The 20,000-nt window shown below is 47.1% G+C and overlaps 1 protein-coding gene across 2 annotated transcripts in view; it reads right to left on the bottom strand.

The window, feature by feature from the left end:
• The window catches only part of LOC118792385 (adhesion G protein-coupled receptor L1-like), a 133,902-nt gene extending 116,515 nt beyond the window's left edge, over window positions 1-17,387 (bottom strand). For both annotated transcript variants that reach the window (XM_036550226.1, XM_036550233.1), the window contains exon 1: window positions 15,568-17,387. In XM_036550226.1, the coding sequence (XP_036406119.1) occupies window positions 15,568-15,612 (45 nt within the window). In that variant the 5' untranslated portion in view covers window positions 15,613-17,387. The remainder of the gene's footprint in view (window positions 1-15,567) is intronic.
• Window positions 17,388-20,000: the final 2,613 nt, after the last annotated feature.

Here is a 20,000-nt window from a genome sequence, read left to right as displayed (position 1 = left end):
GGTATCTCTGTATTTGGAGGCTTTTTTTTTTGCTCCAGATTTCCCGTCTTTGTCCTGTTTCGATAGACAGGCTGTGATAAGAGTCTGTGCTGGGTCAGGGTCTGTCTCTGCTTTGTATCTCTGGCGGTGAAGAGATGTCCTGCTTATTTCTCATTTCTTCATAGAGTAAAACAAAATAATTAGATTTGCTCTGTAATTTTGTTTCTCTATCCCAAAGTTTCCCAATAAGACATTTGTATTTGATTTATAATTTGGTTGACTTTTATTGGAACCATGCTGGTCTGAAGCTGGTTATAGCTAATGCTATTTCCATTTAGCTTGTTAGCTAACAAGTTAGTAGCGGCTGTCTCTCTCCCACTCCCTTTTCTATATCTCTATCTCTCTCTCTCCCTTTTCTCAATCCACCTGCCTCCTCCTGCTCTCTCTCTCTCTCTCTCTCTCTCTGCCTCTATCCTACTCCCTCTCTCCCCCACACCCTCCCTCTCTGTCCTCACTGGGGGGTCTTCATGGTGGTTCAAACTCTCTGATCTCATGAGGGGGGGGGGGGGTGGTTTGGATCGATGGCTGGAAAGGTTTCCCGGTGACACGGACACAGAGGTGTTCCTAATGAGGATAAAGATCACACGTGAAGAGACTTCACTCACCGAGCTCACAGAGGTGCACAGGCAACAGAAACACACGCTGAGAATAGCGAGGATAAAGCTCTCTCTCTCACAGAAGCACACTACAGAAACACACGCTGAGAATAGCCAGGATAAAGCTCTCTCTCTCACAGAAGCACACTACAGAAACACACGCTGAGAATAGCCAGGATAAAGCTCTCTCTCACAGAAACACACTACAGAAACACGCGCTGAGAATAGCCAGGATAAAGCTCTCTCTCACAGAAACACACTACAGAAACACACACTGAGAATAGCCAGGATAAAGCTCTCTCTCACAGAAACACACTACAGAAACACGCGCTGAGAATAGCCAGGATAAAGCGCTCTCTCACAGAAACACACTACAGAAACACACAGAGAATAGCCAGGATAAAGCTCTCTCCCACAGAAACACACTACAGAAACACATACTGAGAAGAGTGTATTGGAGAAAGAGGGGAGAATAGTGAGTACAAATTGTAAAACAAGGGTCTTCACAAGCACCCCTCACACTCCCAGAATACACACTTACCCTCCCAGAATACACACTTACCCTCCCAGAATACACACTTACCCTTCACACCCCCAGAATGCACACCTATAATGAATATGCACCATCACAGGCCTCTACACTCACACTCACAGAGGCAAAGAGCCAAAGGCAAACACACACACACACACACACACACACACAACCACACACACACACACACACACACACACACACACAACACCCACACACCGTAAGGGGGGAGGTGAGGTGAGGCGGGCAAAGACAAGCATAGCTCCGCTTTCCTCACCCCTCCCTCTGTTTTGATTATCTGTCCATCAGGGAGGCGTGGATTAGCCTGCGCTTATTTATCTGCTCGTCAGTGTTATCTATCCATCACAGGGCTGTCGGCGGCCTCGGCCGACACAGCACCACATTATTCCCCCATCAGCGAGGGAGGGGACGCATTCATCACTCTCTACTGTCTATAGTGTCAAACACATCACACCCCCATTCATCTTCCCCCTCCCCCCCCCCCCGCCTCGGGGAGGGGGATCTGAGGGGGACGGCAGATACCGAGAGAGAAAGAGGAAGAGAGAGGCAGTTCTGAGTTTCAGCAGGAGCATGAACAGGCAGGGACAAACGCTCGCAGAGGGAGCGCCAAACCCAAAGGAAGACTCGCAAAAAAAAGACAGAAAAGAAAGACGGAAAAGAGACAAGAAAGAAAGACGGAAAAAAAGACAGGAAAGAAAGCTCAAGCTCCGAACACGGGGTGGCACACTCCTGCCGCTGAAACCCTCCTAATTTCAGACCATCTTTACGCACCTCGCACATTAGCTACTGGTGTTTAAAAGGCAAATAATTATTGATATACATTCCAGTTTCAACAGAGTAGGAGAAGGAGAGAGGCAAGAGGAGGGATGGAGAAAGAGATAGAAAGAAACCAACATTTTAACATTTTGATAAACTAACCAAAACAGCCTGGTTTTATGCAGATCATAGAGGTATGAGGAAAAATCTGTAGAAATGAAAAAAAAAAAACTTAACTAATATGTTCCGATACTTAGTGAGAGGCTAAAACCACAACCTGCAAATTCCTCACTGTGTGACTAAAAAAACTCTAAACACTCTAGGCTAAAACACTCTAGGCTAAAAAAAGAATACACTTTTAAAAAGCTATCAATAATGGAGGACTCCATAAACACTAACCGCTTTTGGAAAAATTGGAATAGCTTAAATAGGCCAAAATCTGAAGAATTGCTCATCAAAAAGTGGGGCTATATGAGGGAATCACTTTGAAAAAAGAAAAAAAAACTTCACAAAATCACTCAAATAAACTGTCTCAACAAAAGCAAGTACAAGAAAAGCAAAGGAAATGAGAATTGGCAATAAAATATACACAGGAACTATGTTAGAAAATATGGTCCCTTCAGCCAAGGAAAGCCTTTAGGCCAGACGACACCTAAAATAAGGTCCAGAAATTTACCAGCAAGCACTTTCAACAGCCTATGCTGAAACTGTTCATCTTAGTTCTGAGTGTGACTTCCTTTTCTAACATCTGGAATAAAGGGGCCAATAATCCCCATTTTTAAAGAAGGAGAGCAGTTTGACCCGAGTCACTACAGCGGTATTTGTGTATGCAAGGGAAGACAATCTGCAGAACTGTAAATACAAGACTACTGGAGTTGCCTTCCTTCCTGGGCATAATGCCTTATGCACGAGGCTAATTGTTTATTTACTAATTCACCACTTTACACTTTATCATACTGTATTCATGCTCCACACACCTAAACAGAAAAAAAAAAAACAAATCGAAAAGAAACATGCTTATTTCACATGCTTCCAAATAGCTTTTGAGCTTCTGGTAAGAAGGCCTCTTATACTAAATACCAAAACCAGGTATGTAGCAATGTAACATATACAATGCACACAGGAATGAGTACAGCCTTACAGTAGGCAAGAAAAGACCAGACCCCTGTCGTTCAGTGGTGTGGCCTGAATCCACCGCCCGGCTTGTCACGCTACAGGAGAGAAGTAAAGCTCCGTCTCTACACCGTCTTGACCCTGCTGGAGAAGTGCTGTCAGACCTCGGCCCCGACGCTAACCGCAAAAAGACCGAAACAACATCCATGTTACTTACTTACTTTTCAAAACTGCTGCTAATGCAATTCGAGATTGCACATTTGTGTCTGAAAATCAGCTCAACAGATGATTTTGGCTTGGCAGTGAGTGACAAGGAAGGTAAAGAATGCATGGCTATTAATGCCATACATACAAACATCAACATTATTTTGCTAAATGTGACAAACCCCAAGTAAAAACCTGCATGCAGAACTTTGGAGGAGCATCTCAGAAGTTCAAAGAGACACCCATAACACATGCAGGGCATAATTAACTAAATGTAAAATATTAATCGAAATCTAAAAGGAGGCAATTAAATTCTGGACCCGCTAAAAGACAGTAACCCTGTTGTTGTCATCACAAAGCCACACAACGCCAGCAGCTGAAGCCAGAGAGCAGCTCCCTCAGCCAGTTGGTCCCGGGGCCATACAGCACTGATGCCCGCAGGACAACAGCTTACCAACGTTACAGAGAAAAAGAGCCAGAGTCCACCGAATTACAACACACGCCAAAAGGAAAGGTGCACGACCCTATCGGGAAAACAAACACAAGCACACAAAGTAAAGCTCACATGCTCCCCGGCCCCAGACAGCACACCGCGCTGACTGTTCCACCAGAGAGGCTGTGAGGAGCCGAGGAACCCGCTGAGAGCGTACTGACTCGGCGAGCACAGACAGGCCCCCGGGGCGCACCGACACAGGCAAGCCTGGCTCTCCCACTGCCACCAAAACGACGCTGAGAATTCTATACCTCATTACAAAATGCGAAAAACACATAGGCGTAAATGAAAATGACGTGAAAAGAATTCTCAGAATTCCTTGCATAAAATAAAATAAAAAATAAATAAAATAAAATAAAAAATGACCCATCTTTGTAAGGAAGAAAGGAGATGCACTGCGGTACTGCCCTGCCACAACTGGAGAGACAGACGGTAACACGAACCAAAGAATAAACTTAATTTCACCATCTAATCATGTGCTTAACTAATTTGCTTATTTGCTACCTCTAGTTGTTTTTTTTTTTTTTACTTGTGAATACATTACTAGTGAATTTGCGCTTTTAAATCAGATTTGAAAACGTTTGTCAAGAATGTCATTGCGCTTTGTCAGCATGAATGTTTCTTTGTCTGGAGTACAGGAGGGAGGGAGAGAAAGCGAGAAAGGGAGAGACACAAGCTCAGCTGTGTGGAGGCCCATAACAGAGCCTGGCACTGACAGGACAGTTGTGTCAGAGACTGGCCCTGACTGTCAATCTGGAGTTGTGGTGATCCAGAATAAAGCCAAAAACAGGTACCCCTTCACTCTCAAGGGACAAAATATTAAAGCCTATACCTTAGTTTGGTAACAAACACATAAAGGATCTTCAGCCTTGGCCATACAAATATTTTTCAAAAGCTTTGTTTATGTTTTCAAATCCAGATTTGGAAAAAATGCTCTCCCTCACACCTCACCTCAGTCCAGAAAAGAGCAGCTTTTGCAGATTTTCCATTCTGTCTAAACATACGTACCAAAAGTCACTCAAATGAAAGGTCACCCTGAGCAGCTCAGTCTCCCCACAGCAGAAGCCCCTGGGCCAGCTGGTTCTGAGGTCAGGCTGAAACCCGGAAAGCCAATGACTCAGGCCCAAGGTTCTGGCAAATAATGACCCCAACAAACTACATTTCAAAGAACTGACCTTGCATTAAAAAACAGATGCAGGGAAAATTCGGTAAAGTAAATTGAATTACAAAAATAGAGGGCTATCAGCCCCAAATCAAAAACATTAAGCCGACAAAATATCCTTTCATATCAGTCAAAATGCAGGCTAATGTCAACAAAGCACAGATTCACCGAGCAGGCTTTGAAACAAAAAGGGAAGATGCCTGAAATGTTGGATCCCCTGTGTTGCTAAGGCTATGCGGTCATTGTGAATCATGTCAGGCTGAAAAATAGATGTGCTTCCTGTTATCCAGCTCAAACTACGCTCAAACAAGGGAGAATTCCTACGGCTTCCTGAGACTAAAGTTCAAAATGTACCCTCTCTTTCCACCAAAAAGCAATCCAACAAGGAATCCCATACAAAAAAATAATATAGAGAGAATATATTTGTTAGCTCAATATATATAAATTATTGCCATTTTGACATATTTCAATATATTTCTGCTTTGCATTTTTGCATTCATATATTTTAAAGGTGTTTGCGATATATTCTTGGGCTGACCAACATCTCAGCATCTTGGTATGGGGTGGAAAGCGTTCACCTGGCAGGTGAGGGTAAACCTACTGGCTGCAGTCTGAGGGCCAGGGTACAAACGACCTCTAACACACGCACACGTGTGCTGTCTGGGAGGGGAGGGGGGAGCAGAGCACCTCCCGGCGGTTCCGCTACCTTATGCCTGTTCCACTGTGATGCTCCCCTGGGCGCACCAGGGACAGGATGGAGGCGGGGGGGCGGGGGGGTGCGGGCGGCTCACAGGCAGAAACGTTCCACAAACCAGAGGCTTCAGTAAGACCTCCCAGCCTCAGGGGGCTGCTCTAACAGAGCAGCATTACATGTTAGAAAGGCTGGAAGTTTACGGTCTACCTGCTGATAGTGCGGGCATATTAGAGCCAAGGGAAGCACACAAGGTAATCTCGAATGTTGTGTGTGTGCGTGCGTGTGTGTGTGTGTGTGTGCGTGCGTGTGTGTGTGTGTGCGTGTGTGTGTGCGTGTGCGTGTGTGTGTGTGCGTGCGTGTGCGTTCGTGTGTGTGTGCGTGTGTGTGTGTGTGTGTGTGAGAGAGTGTGTGTGCGTGCGTGTGCGTGTGTGTGTGTGAGAGAGTGTGTGTGCGTGCGTGTGTGTGTGAGTGTGTGAGTGTGTATGTGTGTGTGCGTGTGCGTGTGTGCGTGCGTGCGTGTGTGCGTGCATGTGAGTGTGTGTGTGTGTGTGTGTGTGTGTGTGTGCGCGTGGGTGTGCGCGTGTGTGAGTGTGTGTGTGTGTGTGAGTGTGTGTGAGTGTGTGTGTGCGTGTGTGTGTGTGTGTGTATACACAGATGCAAAGCTACAGAACAAAGGGGCAAAAGCACATAGTTCTGCTGGCATGCACACTCATACATTCTGATTTTTTAACAAACAAGCAAAACTAACCCCTTCATTGCCTTTTGAGACAGCTGCCGCAGAAAAAAAATAAAACAATTTCACAAAAAATGAACAATATGCACGATCAGGAAGGATCATCTGCGTACAGGTAGATGGAAAAGGCATTCAGTGGCTCAATCCACTGTGGGCTTAAAAGTGAATATAAGATACCACACCTCTGTTTCCTGTAAGAGACTATAATGTGATGTGGACAAAAGGGTGCATCACCCTTCTACGAGTTCAGAATCAGTTCACCCGAATGCAAATTGTACCAAACTCCTACGGCTAACGCTGGATTAGAAACCTGTGTGAATTCAGTTATTCTCTCAGCACATCAAAGCCTTGTGTAAAAGGCTCTGATACCATTCTCCTCTGAATCAGAGCAGTTATCCTTTTCCCTGAAAACAACTGCAATGACACAGGGGACCACCAAAAAGATCCTGTTTACTAAGAACCAAAGGAGGTATTCCTTTCTTTCTCTCTCTCTCTCTCATGCACACACACCCACACCCACACACACACACACACACAGAGTCACCAAATCATTTGCACACAAACATACAGCACAGGAGAGACTGTTGCCAAGATACATTGTGCTACGGTCAGGAGAGGCTGGATCATGGTCAACAGAGATTGTGTTGTGGTCAGGGGAGGTTGTGTTATGGTAACAGCTGACTAAGCAGCGGTCCAGGGATGTCGTGTTGTGCTCTGGCTAGTGTGTGTTGAAACCATCTTCACAGAACAGAAAGAACACATTCCTTAGTGCTTCAATTAAATCTTGGATTTCATTTTATCACTGAATAAATCTCTGAACAGTTTCAAAAGAAGGGACCTGCACTGCCACAATAAGCAGAGTAAATCCAAGCGCATTTCATAAAACATTATTTTACGGTTAGTTTTCAGACAGAGTAAACAATAATATGAGGCTGGGGTGGTTTTGTTGTGGTCAAGAAAGGCAGTGTTGTGGGCTGGGGAGGTTGGTTGGGGAGTGAGGTTGTCTTGTGGTCAAGAGACATTGCGCTGTGGGCAGAGAGAGGTGTGGGGGTAAGCTGTGCTTTTTTTGTAGTTGCGCACAGACTGAGTCATGGTGGAGGGGAGTCGTGTCCAGCTCAGGGGAGGTTGTGTTATGGTGAAGTGTGATTTTGTTGTGGTCAGGGGAGGTTCTGTTGTGGTCTCTCTCCCTCCCTCCCTTCGTCTCTGGGGCGATGTGTTTTTCCTCTCCCTCCCCTCTGTCTTATTCCCTTCTGACTCGTCTCTTTCCATCCACTCCCCCTCTCTGCCTCTCTCTCTCTCACTTCCTCTCTCCACCTCACTCACTCACTCTCTCTCTCTGCTTCTCTCTAACTCCTTTCTCACTTCTTCCTCTCTCCTCTGTCTCACTCCCTCTCCCTTTTCTCTCCTCTTTCTCTCTCTCTCCCTCCCTCTTTCACTCCCTGTTCCTCATTTCCTCTCTCTTGCTCCCTCACCCTCTCTGTGCCTCTCTCTTTCTGTCCCTCTCTTTCATTCCCTGTCCCTCTTTCCCTCTCTCTTGCCCCTTCTCCCTCTCTTGATCCCTCTATCTCATTCCCTCTCCCTCACTCCCTCTACCTTTCCCTCCCTCTCATTCCCTCTCTCTCCCTCCTTTTTTTTTTGCAGAATGTGGCGTGTTAAACTCCAGCTTCTCTCTCCCTCTCTCTCGTCATGTGGCTGCCACTGAGCACCTCTGATGGCTGCCCGGCACAGGACACCAGAGGGAGAGGCACACAGACCGGAGAGCTACCTTATCTAGGGCAGGCCAGAGAAACGCCTGTGCTGTTCTCCAACACATCTACGGCTCCTTCCAGCTGGGCCTGTTATTTCAATGAACCAAACACGGGGTTTGTGGCATTAGGCGTGATCTTCACACAGACCCGCTTTATCTGTGGTGTGCTTCATTCCAAGGAAAAGAGACAGCAGTGTTTGCCAAAACATTTCATCTTTGGACCTCCTGGAACGAGGGATCCTGAAACCACAAGGCATCATGAGGGCGGCCAAGGGTTTGGCGATTCAACAGCTGTCAGGACAGGACTCGCTTTGTACAAGATAGATTACACAGAAATGCTTGAAAAAAGGTTATTTTTTTATGGTTATTTGTTATGTGACAGAGGTGGTGGTGGGGGGGGGTGTTGGTATGAACGTGATTGCAGCACAGGAAAGGCCGGCTTGCATTGGGCTTTTAAAACTCAAAGCTAATGAGGGGACAGCTTCGAATATATCTCCCCCTCTTTCTCTCTGAGCGTGTGTTCACTGGTGCATGTCCCCTAATGGGACCGTCTTTGAGATCGTAAGGAGCTGTTTGATTTCATTTTGTTTTGGGTATTTGTGTTTTAATTTAATAATTTATTTTCAATTCTTTTACGGTTCCCTGTCTTATCCATGCCCTTTTGACAGCGGTTCAATGCAGAGCTTTTAAGAGTCAAGGCTCTCTGTCTCTACCTTTCTTCTGTTCTCTCTCCTTCCATCTGAGTCTCTGCAGGCAGACTCCCCACCGTCTCTTTCCAAGCCCAAAACACAGGCAAACTCCACAGGGAAGCACTGACACAAATAACACCTTCCACTGCAGTACAGAGCAGACCGGGGATGTCCCAGTGAGAACCACACCCTAACACACACACGCACAGACACACACAAGGGCATACGAACACACACACAAACACACACGCACATACACACACAGGCGCGCGCACACACACACACACACACACACACAGTCACTCAAACTGCAGGCACAGACACACACACACACACATGCAGAACTGAGGCCAGTTGAGACTGGGGGCAGTGTGAGTTGTCATGGAAACTGCATCCCTGGTCCAAACACGGGAGCCAGCGGATCCCCTTTTTCCAAATCAGGCTCTCACATCCAGCGAGAAACCCGCCCGTCCTGCTCCACGCGACCCATAACTTCTGCACTAATTATTCTGAAAGGATCACTGGAAAGTGAGCACAAGTCAGCCATGAAATAAAAACCTGTCCCAGAAACAGCAGGAGAGACAGAGAGGGAGACACTAAGCTGGAGCTGTGTTGTGGTGTGCCCGAGATGGCTGGTCGCCACGCCCTGAGGCTCCCGTGCCACCCCCCCCCTCCCCACTGCAGCCGGGGGTCACACCCAGGGTCTGCACTCTCTCCCAAACTGCACCTCCACTACCGCCTGCTGCACTTCACACACACGTCACTCAGGACTTTCATACACCTGGCGCACAATATCAGATACACACACCAGTATTACACACATTTCATGGTATTTCGGGGCAGCAGTGTGGCTCAGTGGTAAGGAGCAGGGCTCCTAACCTAGAGGTTGCAAGTTTGATGCCCTGCTGGGGCACTGCTGCTGTACCCCTGGGCAAGGTACTTAACCCAGAACTGCCTCAGTAAATATCCAGTGGTACGAATGGATAACGTGGAAAGAAATAGTTACCAATATAAGTTCTCTAGATAAGAGTGTCTGCTAAATGATTGCAATGGAATGTATGTTATTCATGTGTTATGAAGTATTTTACAGATTTATAAGTTTGTACTGTACAGGCATGGGAATATTTGTGTCTATATTTCATCTATGAACGAGTGTTTTTTTTCATTTGTAAATTAGTATTTGATGAATATGTCAGTCAGTACTTTACAGAAGTACCATTCATTTTTGTTAAAAATTCAAGTCTGTATTAACACATACAAGGTATAAACTGCAAGTACTTTACAGATGCATATCTTGCATATTTTGGATATAAGTAGTTTTTATAGTATAAGTGTTTTATAAATATGCCTGGTCAGTTATCTGGATGTATCCATCACAGGTGTGTGTATGTGCGGGTCAGAGGTGTGTAGATGTGTTGGATTAGAGATGTGTAGGTGTGTCCATCAGAGGTGTGTGGATGTGCGGGTCAGAGCTGTGTGGGTGTGCGGGATAGAGGTGTGTGGATGTGCGGGTCAGAGGTGTGTGGATGTGCGGGTCAGAGCTGTATGGATGTGCGGGTCAGAGCTGTGTGGATGTGCGGGTCAGAGCTGTGTGGATGTGCGGGTCAGAGCTGTGTGGATGTGCGGGTCAGAGCTGTGTGGATGTGCGGGTCAGAGGGGTGTGGATGTGCGGGTCAGAGGGGTGTGGATGTGCGGGTCAGAGCTGTGTGGATGTGCGGGTCAGAGCTGTGTGGATGTGCGGGTCAGAGCTGTGTGGATGTGCGGGTCAGAGGGGTGTGGATGTGCGGGTCAGAGCTGTGTCGGTGTGCGGGTCAGAGCTGTGTGGATGTGCGGGTCAGAGCTGTGTGGATGTGCGGGTCAGAGCTGTGTAGATGTGGGGGTCAGAGGTGTGTGGGTGTGCGGGTCAGAGGTGTGTGGATGTGCGGGTCAGAGGTGTGTGGATGTGCGGGTCAGAGCTGTGTGGGTGTGCGGGTCAGAGCTGTGTGGATGTGTCAGGACACTCTACACCAGGCTCTCACTCTTCCCCAGACTGTGTCAAAAGCCAATTAGACTGGCCCAGTACTTAACTGCTGCACCAGACACGTCCGTCAATTCATTAGAAAACATAGGGATTGATCGGACCCAGCTATTAGGTCCATTGATTCCTGTTTCGTTCCCCTGTCTCTGCAAACTCCCTGTCATTGTCCATCGGACAGGTCAAACAGCGAGAGGCCATTTGCCTTTATGGGGGGTTGGGGCAGTTAACCTGTGCAGACAGGCAATAGGTCATCAGCGCTGTGAAGCCTGCTGGCCTCCATCCTCCAGATAGCAAAGCTGCCGCTCTGAGCTCACAGATCCGCTCACAGCCTGACGTCCAGCCCAGTCAGAACATTGGAGCACAATGCTGGCTACACAGACGTCACTACCTCTCTCTGTTGAAATATAGGAAATAACTGCCTAATCGTAGCCAAAATCTTCTGCCCCCCAACAGCCCTTTCCCCTCCACTCCTCTCCAACCTTTCTTCTCCCTCTCAGTACCCCTCCTTCCTTATTCAACCCTCATCACCCGCTACCTCTCTCTGACCTCCACCTTCATCACCATCAACATCTGTTCTCTCTCTCTCTCTAACTTCTCCCTCTACCACTCCCCCATCCCTCCCTCACTATCAACCATCCATCTGGCTCTCTCCCACACCTTCATCGCTCACACTCTTCCTCACTATCTGCCTGCCTCTTTCCAGGGCTTGCTTTCTCTCATTCTCTCTCTCACACCCTCTTTCCCTCTCCCTCGCTCTCCTCTCTCTGTCTCATTCTCTTACATATACATACACACACAAAATTAGCCTGTTTACTTCACTAAAAGATTCAAGTGCAAATCCTACCAGAGGTGTTGCATACACACACACACACACACACACAACTTATACACACACACTAACGTGCGTTCACTCACAGGCCCTCTCTCGTAGCCCGGATCAAACCGCCAAAAGGCGCGCACAAACACACACACCACCCCTCTGCGTTAACTGCCATCGTGCTCAGACTCACTGTGGGTGTCTTTAATTACTCAGCCACAGCACAGGGAAAATAATTACAATTATTATATCCACCCTGTAGTTTTAGCTTTGTGTTTCAGGACTGGCACAAACAAACACACCGCCACCACCGTCGCCGTATCCACAACAATAACAGTAATTACAGCCCTAATGAAGGAGAGATAGGAGGAGGCTGGGAAAACAGGCCTTATCGGGACGCCCGCTTATTAAAGAAACGCCCGGATCGCCGAGCCGTGAACAGCGCCAGGACACCGGCCTAATGAAGCCGGCCCGCGGCGGGGAGAGGGAGAGGGGAGGAGCAAAAAAAAGAGGGATTAAATAAAAAAATTCAATAAAGTGAAAATAACAATAATAGCTATGATAAACAGAGTTTCTGAGACACACACACACACACACAGTCTGCCTTATTTAAAAGCAAGGCGACGGTGACGATTTCCACTCTCCTGGCAAAGTCGTGCATCCAGGTGCATCCGCCATCAGTCACCTCTTTGCGTGGGAGTTGGCCTGACTAATCGAAGCTGATGGTTTGGGCGATTAGCTAATTACGGCTTCGGGGTGAAACACGGCGGGTTTCTGTTTTTCCCGACGATCTGGGTGACCTCTCTCCCCGGCCCGCCATCTGAGCCACGCGAGAAACCGCAGCCGTGATTCTGCAAACGCGCTCAAACGCTGACCTTTTCCTTTGAAAAACCCCACCGAAAAGTTTACGGGCGCTTAACTGCCTCCAATCGCAGGGACCCAGGTGGCAGCTGAAGCAAACCAGGGGCATTTTTTTTCCGAAAACGCGAGGCCTGTCGATCGTTTCCAGAACGCTCTGTGAGCAGAGGCCTGAGACTGCAGCCTGTCACCCACACCGGGTCTGTGGCCACACGCGGGTGTGATAACAGTGCCCTCCCCCCGAGAGAAGAGGACCATTAGAGGTGCGGCGAGAGGAAAAAAAAGCCATTACCAAGCTGATGAGGCTGTTACTACAAAGAACCATTACAGGTGTGATGAGTGCACTATGGCAGACAGAACCATTACGGGTGTGGTGAGGGGGTGTTACTGCAGAAAGAACCATTACAGGTGTGATGAAAGCGTGTGATGGCAGACAGAACCATTACCAGTAAGTATGTATGTATGTATTAATAATAATAATAATAATAATAATAATATTATCATAGTTAACTTGTTAACATTTGACAGAATTTTTCATTCTTGTTAGCTACAGAAAGGCAATCAACAGAGAGGACAGCGCTGTTACAGGCCTGACGAGGCTGTGTTACAGGAGAGAGGACAGCGTTGTTACAGGCCTGACAAGGCTGTGTTACAGGAGAGAGGACAGCGCTGTTACAGGCCTGACGAGGCTGTGTTACAGGAGAGAGGACAGCGTTGTTACAGGCCTGACAAGGCTGTGTTACAGGAGAGAGGACAGCGCTGTTACAGGCCTGACAAGGCTGTGTGACAGGAGAGAGGACAGCGTTGTTACAGGCCTGACAAGGCTGTGTGACAGGAGAGAGGACAGCGCTGTTACAGGTCTGATGAGGCTGTGTTACAGCAGAGAGGACAGCGCTGTTACAGGTCTGATGACGTGCTACAGCAGAGAGGACAGGCATGTTACAGGTCTGATGACGTGTTACAGCAGAAAGGACAGGGTTTTTATTGGTAGAGAAGAGGCAGCTTGGTGCCCAGGTGCCACTATTTGATTTAGCCTACAGTAGAGAGAGTAACCTATAAAGCAAGAGACTTATATGGACTGGATATATGGATAACATGTCAAGCATGAGCCTACATAGATAAAATATGAACAACCACCTTTGATAACGGTTGGTCCTTAAGTCCGACATGAAGAGGCGGGCGTGTTCCTTGTGTGCACGCGCATGCACGTATGGATCATACCGAAGGCTTGATTACCAATCCGCACGGGAACCTGCATCCACGCGCCTCCTCTCCAGTCCCAAAACCCAGATTTCACTGTTACCCTGCTTTTAGTTAGCTACGTCCTTTATTTTCCACAGAACAAAGGGTGATCTTGTAAGTCCCGCATAATGCAGGAATCGGAGCACCGAAGAATATCCCATTTGCGGCAATCTAATGTGTTATCTTATGAGCAATAGCGTAATATCTGTAATATAGTGTAATATAGCCCCTGCGTCCCAATAGGAGGATATTTGAAGGACCAGCACATCAAATTCCTTTCTCTCCTGCGGTCTTTCTCCTGTTGTGATGAATACTAATGCCTCGTACTAGACCAATGATCTTTCATTACCCAAGACTGTGCATCAATAATTAGTAAAATATGAATAAATACAATAATAGCATTGGCATTTCTGTATTAGAAAAAAACAAGGCTACTGTGGCCGGAGACTGGCGAATGTGTACCAGCGTCGCTCTCCGATCCAAACAGACAACCTGTTAAATTCGAACGGCAGACAGATTAAAAGGAGTCTGGGCGATTCTGTCATTCAGTGAATAGGAGTGGGATAGACGAGGTCGGGATTAATGATTTAGCGTCGCACGTAAACGAGGAGCGGCGCACATCGTGAGCCGCAAGCCACTCTTAATACGGATTTTCTTGTAAAACACGCACCGAGCTACCTAATGGATAAAGGGTCGGTTTTCGGTGAATGCGGGTCTGCTGGGATTGGGTGTACAGTAGCAGAGGGTGCAGGAGTATCACATCACGCATTCTGCCCCCTCCCTGGCCCTACCTCCGCCTCACCTTCCTCTCCTCTCCCTCGCACGCTCCCGCTCCGGGGTGCGCGCCGCTCTTAGCACGTCGCCGCCGCCGCTTGTAGCCCATCCATTCGTCCGGGGAGGCTTATTATGAGAGTTCATTACCCGCTCGTTTATAAAAACCTGGCTCTCTCGCTTGTCACTTGTCATCTGTGTACACATCGCCACTGTGATCAATGGCGCAATAGCTTTCTGATTGCTGGACGATCATCTCGCGGCTACAATGAAAGTAGATGGGGGGAACGGGCGCATACAGACACACACACACACACGTACTCCACACGGACGCACAAACGAACATAGAGTAATACCTCAGAGTTGTTCATGAATGGTGGCTAAACGCAGTGTGTTTCATGTTCGATTTATTCGGATTATGTCTCCAGTTTTGTCTGAAAATCTTGCAGTGTGTGTGTGTTTGTGTGTGTGTGTGTGTGTGATGAATTTAACGATGGGGAAATATGCCTTTAATTCACTGCGGGAAATCTACACTCGGCAGCATTACAAGCCACACCACTTTCCGTTTTGTGTGACCCTGCTGTAAAAATGAATGGAACGAAAATGAGACCCGATTGGCAACCCGGGCATGTTGTGTAACCACGGAAGAAAACAAGCACAGCAACCTCGCTTTTAAAAAAATGTAAAAGGAAAGGCGTCGCTGCCACCGATGGAAACGAGCGGTCTGAGGAGCACATTTAAAAAATACTCACGCGCCCGTATGAGTCAACACGCGCATATTTCACCCCCCGCGGGCTTTAGAGACAGAAACACTGAGCATGTCCCGATCTCCCACTGTAGACATAGGCGTTTAGTACCCTATACAAACGAACATGTTACATACATGTCCGTTATTTCCGCCCAAAAGAGAAGATGCAGCCCGCCCCTGTCCAGACATCAAACATTAATAAATCACCAACGTTACAAGCCGCTCCACCCCAAGCCTTACCCAGCGGAAGCAGACAGAACCCACGGCCAGGTCCGTGCGGCATCCGTAACCTGGAATAGCCTGCCTAAGATAAAAAAGCCCGTTTCGAGGCTTACCTTTTCTCCTCCAATCTCCTGTCTCCGTCTCTTAGTGCGCCTCATTCATTCTCCTCTTCCCCCGCCACGCTCCCTCGCTCTCTTTCCCCCTCTGGTTATCCGCGGTTTTCTCCTCTTTTGCTCCTTCTTCTTTGCGGATGCATAAAGATTAAAAATTAATAAGCTGCTATCTTCCAGGCAGACCCGCGAGCCCGTGTGCGCGAGACGAGAAAAATCCTCCCCACCGAAAAGGAGGCAGCCGATGGCAAAATATCCCACATATCAGGCTAATTTGTACACAAATACACCGGAAATGTATGGCAGTGATTAACCGCTTCCCCCGTCTTCTCCTCTAGGACGCTGCGATTATGGGTTTCTTTTTGGATAAGCAAAAAAAAGAGAAAAAAAAACGTGTCCTACGACATAGTCATAATCAATCCACCAGCCGTTTCAATTCGACGTCAACGAAGGGTTCGATTGAGCAAAACGCTAAATAACATTTCACATTTGCGTCAGGTGGAGCAGTGAGCGTCAGACGACAGAGAACACGGCTGAGAAAATGTAACCTCTGGGTGTAAATAAGGCAAGCCGGACGGTGGATACAGGAAAATAATATAGTATGATTAGCAGCAAAGGTTGCTATTTTCACCTATAATCTCTGTCCCCCAATCTCTCTCTCGTTCTGGCATCCACAACAAAAAATATCAGAGGTCGATTTTTCGATCCATGTCCTCTCGCTGAGAAGCAGAAGTCGTTCTGTCTCCGTCAGGACGTCGAGCTGTATTTTTTTCCTCCACAAAATCCTTTCCCCTTTTGATTTCTTTATATCTTCGAAAGACAGCAATCTTTGCTCAAAGCAACCATAGAATATGTGAAATAAAATTGATTTAGGCAAGCAGGTGAATATTTTGCAGAACCTCTAAATAAATAGATAAACGTATAAATTAAGTAACACAATGAGCTAGATTATTAATTTCAAACGAAGTAGGGCACACAATCACATCTGTCTTCAAAAGACGACAAAAGGCATTTATATTTTTTTGGATTGACAGTTATTCAGTATTAAATGTTAGAACGACACACGAGACCTATTATATCCGGTTCTCTTAATGAGTAGGATGCTGTTCTGCTATTTTTTAAATATTCAGTAAATCGGAGAAAATGCATTAATTAAACAAGCACAAACACGCATTCGTGTGTCTGGTACCCCGTGCCGTTTCAGATTGGCATGAGGCGGGCGTCCTCCGTAGGGCGCTTCTATATTCTGTGCCAGTCTTCGCATATAGATGTGGGGGAAAACGGGAATCGTAACAGTCTATTTCAGGTGGAGGCGCTGAGGTGATAATTAGATTCCCGCGCCGCCGTTCGGTCCCAGCAGGCAGGCGAAGGCGCGCACGCAGAAAACACGCATCTTTCCTGCGCTCCTGTCCGTTCCTCTCCTCTACCCCTGCGCCGTCCAGCGCTGCGCCAGACGCGGGGAGACCATTATTCACACAGGGTTACGAAAGATGATACTTTCAACACGGAAGCCCTCGGTTCTTCACCATATGCGTGCTGTTCTGTCGTTATTGACGTTTTTTTTTTTCTAATTCCGCGCTTACGGAGAAATCAGCGTGTGCTCCAGGCGGACAGATTGGTGTCAAATTTGTGGATAAAGGGGTAGGGGTAATCGCCCGGCCATCACTCCGACTGCAATCCAGAACCGTGGGACAGGTACCCCAGATTTTGATAATTCGAATGTGTCACGACGGTTATTGTCTATCTCGAGATCCGCTATATTGCTACGTCCTACCGAAAGCAGCAGGCGTAGCAGACCCGAAGATCGTGAGCTCGTGCGCTGACTTCTGAGACTGAGAAGGTTTGCTTGTTCAGACGCTCCCCCTCCTCCCTCCCTCTCTCTCGCTGTGTCATGCACCATAGAAAACATGGCATGGATCTGTTTTGTACAAGCCTGTCGTTCTCCTTTACCCTGATGCATTTTGCACGCAGATGAGAAGGGGGCCACGGGCGCCCGGGTGAGGTGAGGGTGGCTGTGATGCTGGCGTTATACGCGGGAACACATGCGCCCACAGACAGCCCCAGACTCTTGCTTTGAAAGTTCCCCGTTTGAAAGCGCAAACGCACTCACACACAGACAGACAAACAAACACAGGCAGACAGGCCGACGGGATTAACAAAGACAGAAAAAGGGATTTGACAGTTGAGCAGATTTGCGCTTTTTAACAGCTTTGCATACTGCTCCCTTTTTACAAGGAAAAAAAAGCAAGCTAAATCCAAGACTAATTTGCTTAATGCAAATCAGGGTTTGAATGCACCTTGTCAGTCAATGGGTAGGCACGTCATTACATCATTTTTTAAAATGAAAAAATAGGATTACCCCCGCTGGTTGATATTCAAGCGCCGCTCCTCCCCCGCGACGCCACCGAGCAGCGATTGTTTGCAGTGATGATGTCATCGCGGGGGTTGCGTGGAGAGGCGACGAGGAAGGCAGCGCGGCGCGACGTGGGAGGTTACCGACCTGCCGAGAGTGGCACACGGAGATCTGTCCCATGCTTTGACGGTCTGACCGACGAACAGCACCGTGACCAATCGTGGTTGGGCGTTGTTCTTATAAAAAAAAAAAAAACGGTCTTATGCAATCGTGAAATTGCCAAGCCATTTATTTGTTGCTTCTTTTGATTTTTTTCATCTTTAATATCTGTTGTTTTTTTTTTTTCTATTTATGTGTACATATATCTGCCTTGTTTACTGTTGAATTTAGCTTCAAAACTCCAGGTTTCATTGAAATTGTCATATGGTCACAGACTCAACCTGACTGCTTGAACTATGCTATAAAATCCATTTTGCTGTTTCAGGCACTCTTACTGTACGACACTTCCTGTTGAAAGGTGTTGAATACGACAGCCTCTTATCAACTGTCAGACACAACCTAGCCCCTTTCTGTACATCACCGAAGCAAAGTTACAGGGCCCTGTCCCTGTACAGTTCATTACTCTGAATCTGACACACATGCACTCGCACACACACACACACACACACACACACACTCACACACGCACACACACATACACACACTCACACACGCGCACACACACACACACACACTCACGCACACACACACACATGCACGCACACACACACGCACACACACACATTCACACACGCATACACACACACACACACACACACGCACGCACACACACACACACACACACACGTACGCGCACACACACACATGTACGCACACACACACACACACACACACACACACACATACACACACATACAAGTATCATTCAGACACCAGTGCCCGCTCCATGTGTGGGCACGGCCAGCAAACAGTTGGCATGGCAATAAAGGATTGCCCATGTCCAAAGCTTACACCTGCTCTGAAATGGCACTCTGAGCCTCCACAGCTTTGTGGCCACTGCACGCTGGAGGTATCAGATCAGAGTCCGGGAGCGCCGCCTGTGTGCTCTGACAGGGTCGCGGCCCCACCTCCCGCCGGGCATCACAGTGGGTCGCGATCAGGTCACCCTCACATGCAGATCATCCTGTCGTGCTGTATTAAAGTGTAATGAACTGACAATGTGTGCTGTGAGAGGTAAGGGATACACCAAGCAGATATGCTGTCACTTTCTCTCTCTCTCTCTCCCTCTCTCTCTCTCTCTCTCTCTGTCCCTCTGTCTATGTCTCTCTGTCTCTCTCTGACTCTCTCTCTTACACGAGCTCACAAACACACACGCACACACAAACAAAGCGTCTCTCACACACACACACACACACTCCGGTTCTCTGCCATATCCCTCAGATTGAAGGGATTTGTGATTGATAACTTGATATGTTCACTGGTTATGTCACTGACCTGCAGTGGCGCAGGTTCCTTGACCCATCAGTTCATTACGGCTCTGAAACCTTGTTACTCCAGCACCTCCTAGTGGCAGACATCTGTCACTGACGAGCGTGAAGATGCAACATGATATGAATGTATCTCAGTTCACAGACTGGTAACCTAATGTGGTGTCACTAAGCCTGAGCCAAGATGGATGTCATTATTATCATGAGAATTGTGAAAAAATACTAGTATAAAATGCAAACAGACACACACACATACATAAAAGTATATATAGATATATTTATACAAATATTTATGTATTAATTATTTATATATTATTTAATTATTTAATGAAATAAAATAAAATCTGTATTTTATTATAGAATATATGTATGTTCACAATATGTCCATTTCCTTTTGTATTTATGTATTGATGGGTTTGACAACGATGGGTTAATGGAAAACGAGACTTAGGACTGCAGGTTGGTTTAAGCAAAACTTTAAGTTTAAAGATTATGAGTTTATGAGCTGTGGGTTCAGGGACTGTGGTTGCTGTCACGATTCATGAGATCAACATCTGAACCCAAAGGACCTGCATGATCTGTTCAGATTTATGAAT

Source organism: Megalops cyprinoides, chromosome 1 (assembly GCF_013368585.1).
Source record: "Megalops cyprinoides isolate fMegCyp1 chromosome 1, fMegCyp1.pri, whole genome shotgun sequence".
Taxonomy (NCBI): Eukaryota; Metazoa; Chordata; class Actinopteri; order Elopiformes; family Megalopidae; genus Megalops; species Megalops cyprinoides.
This window is presented reverse-complemented; position numbering and strand designations above follow the sequence as displayed.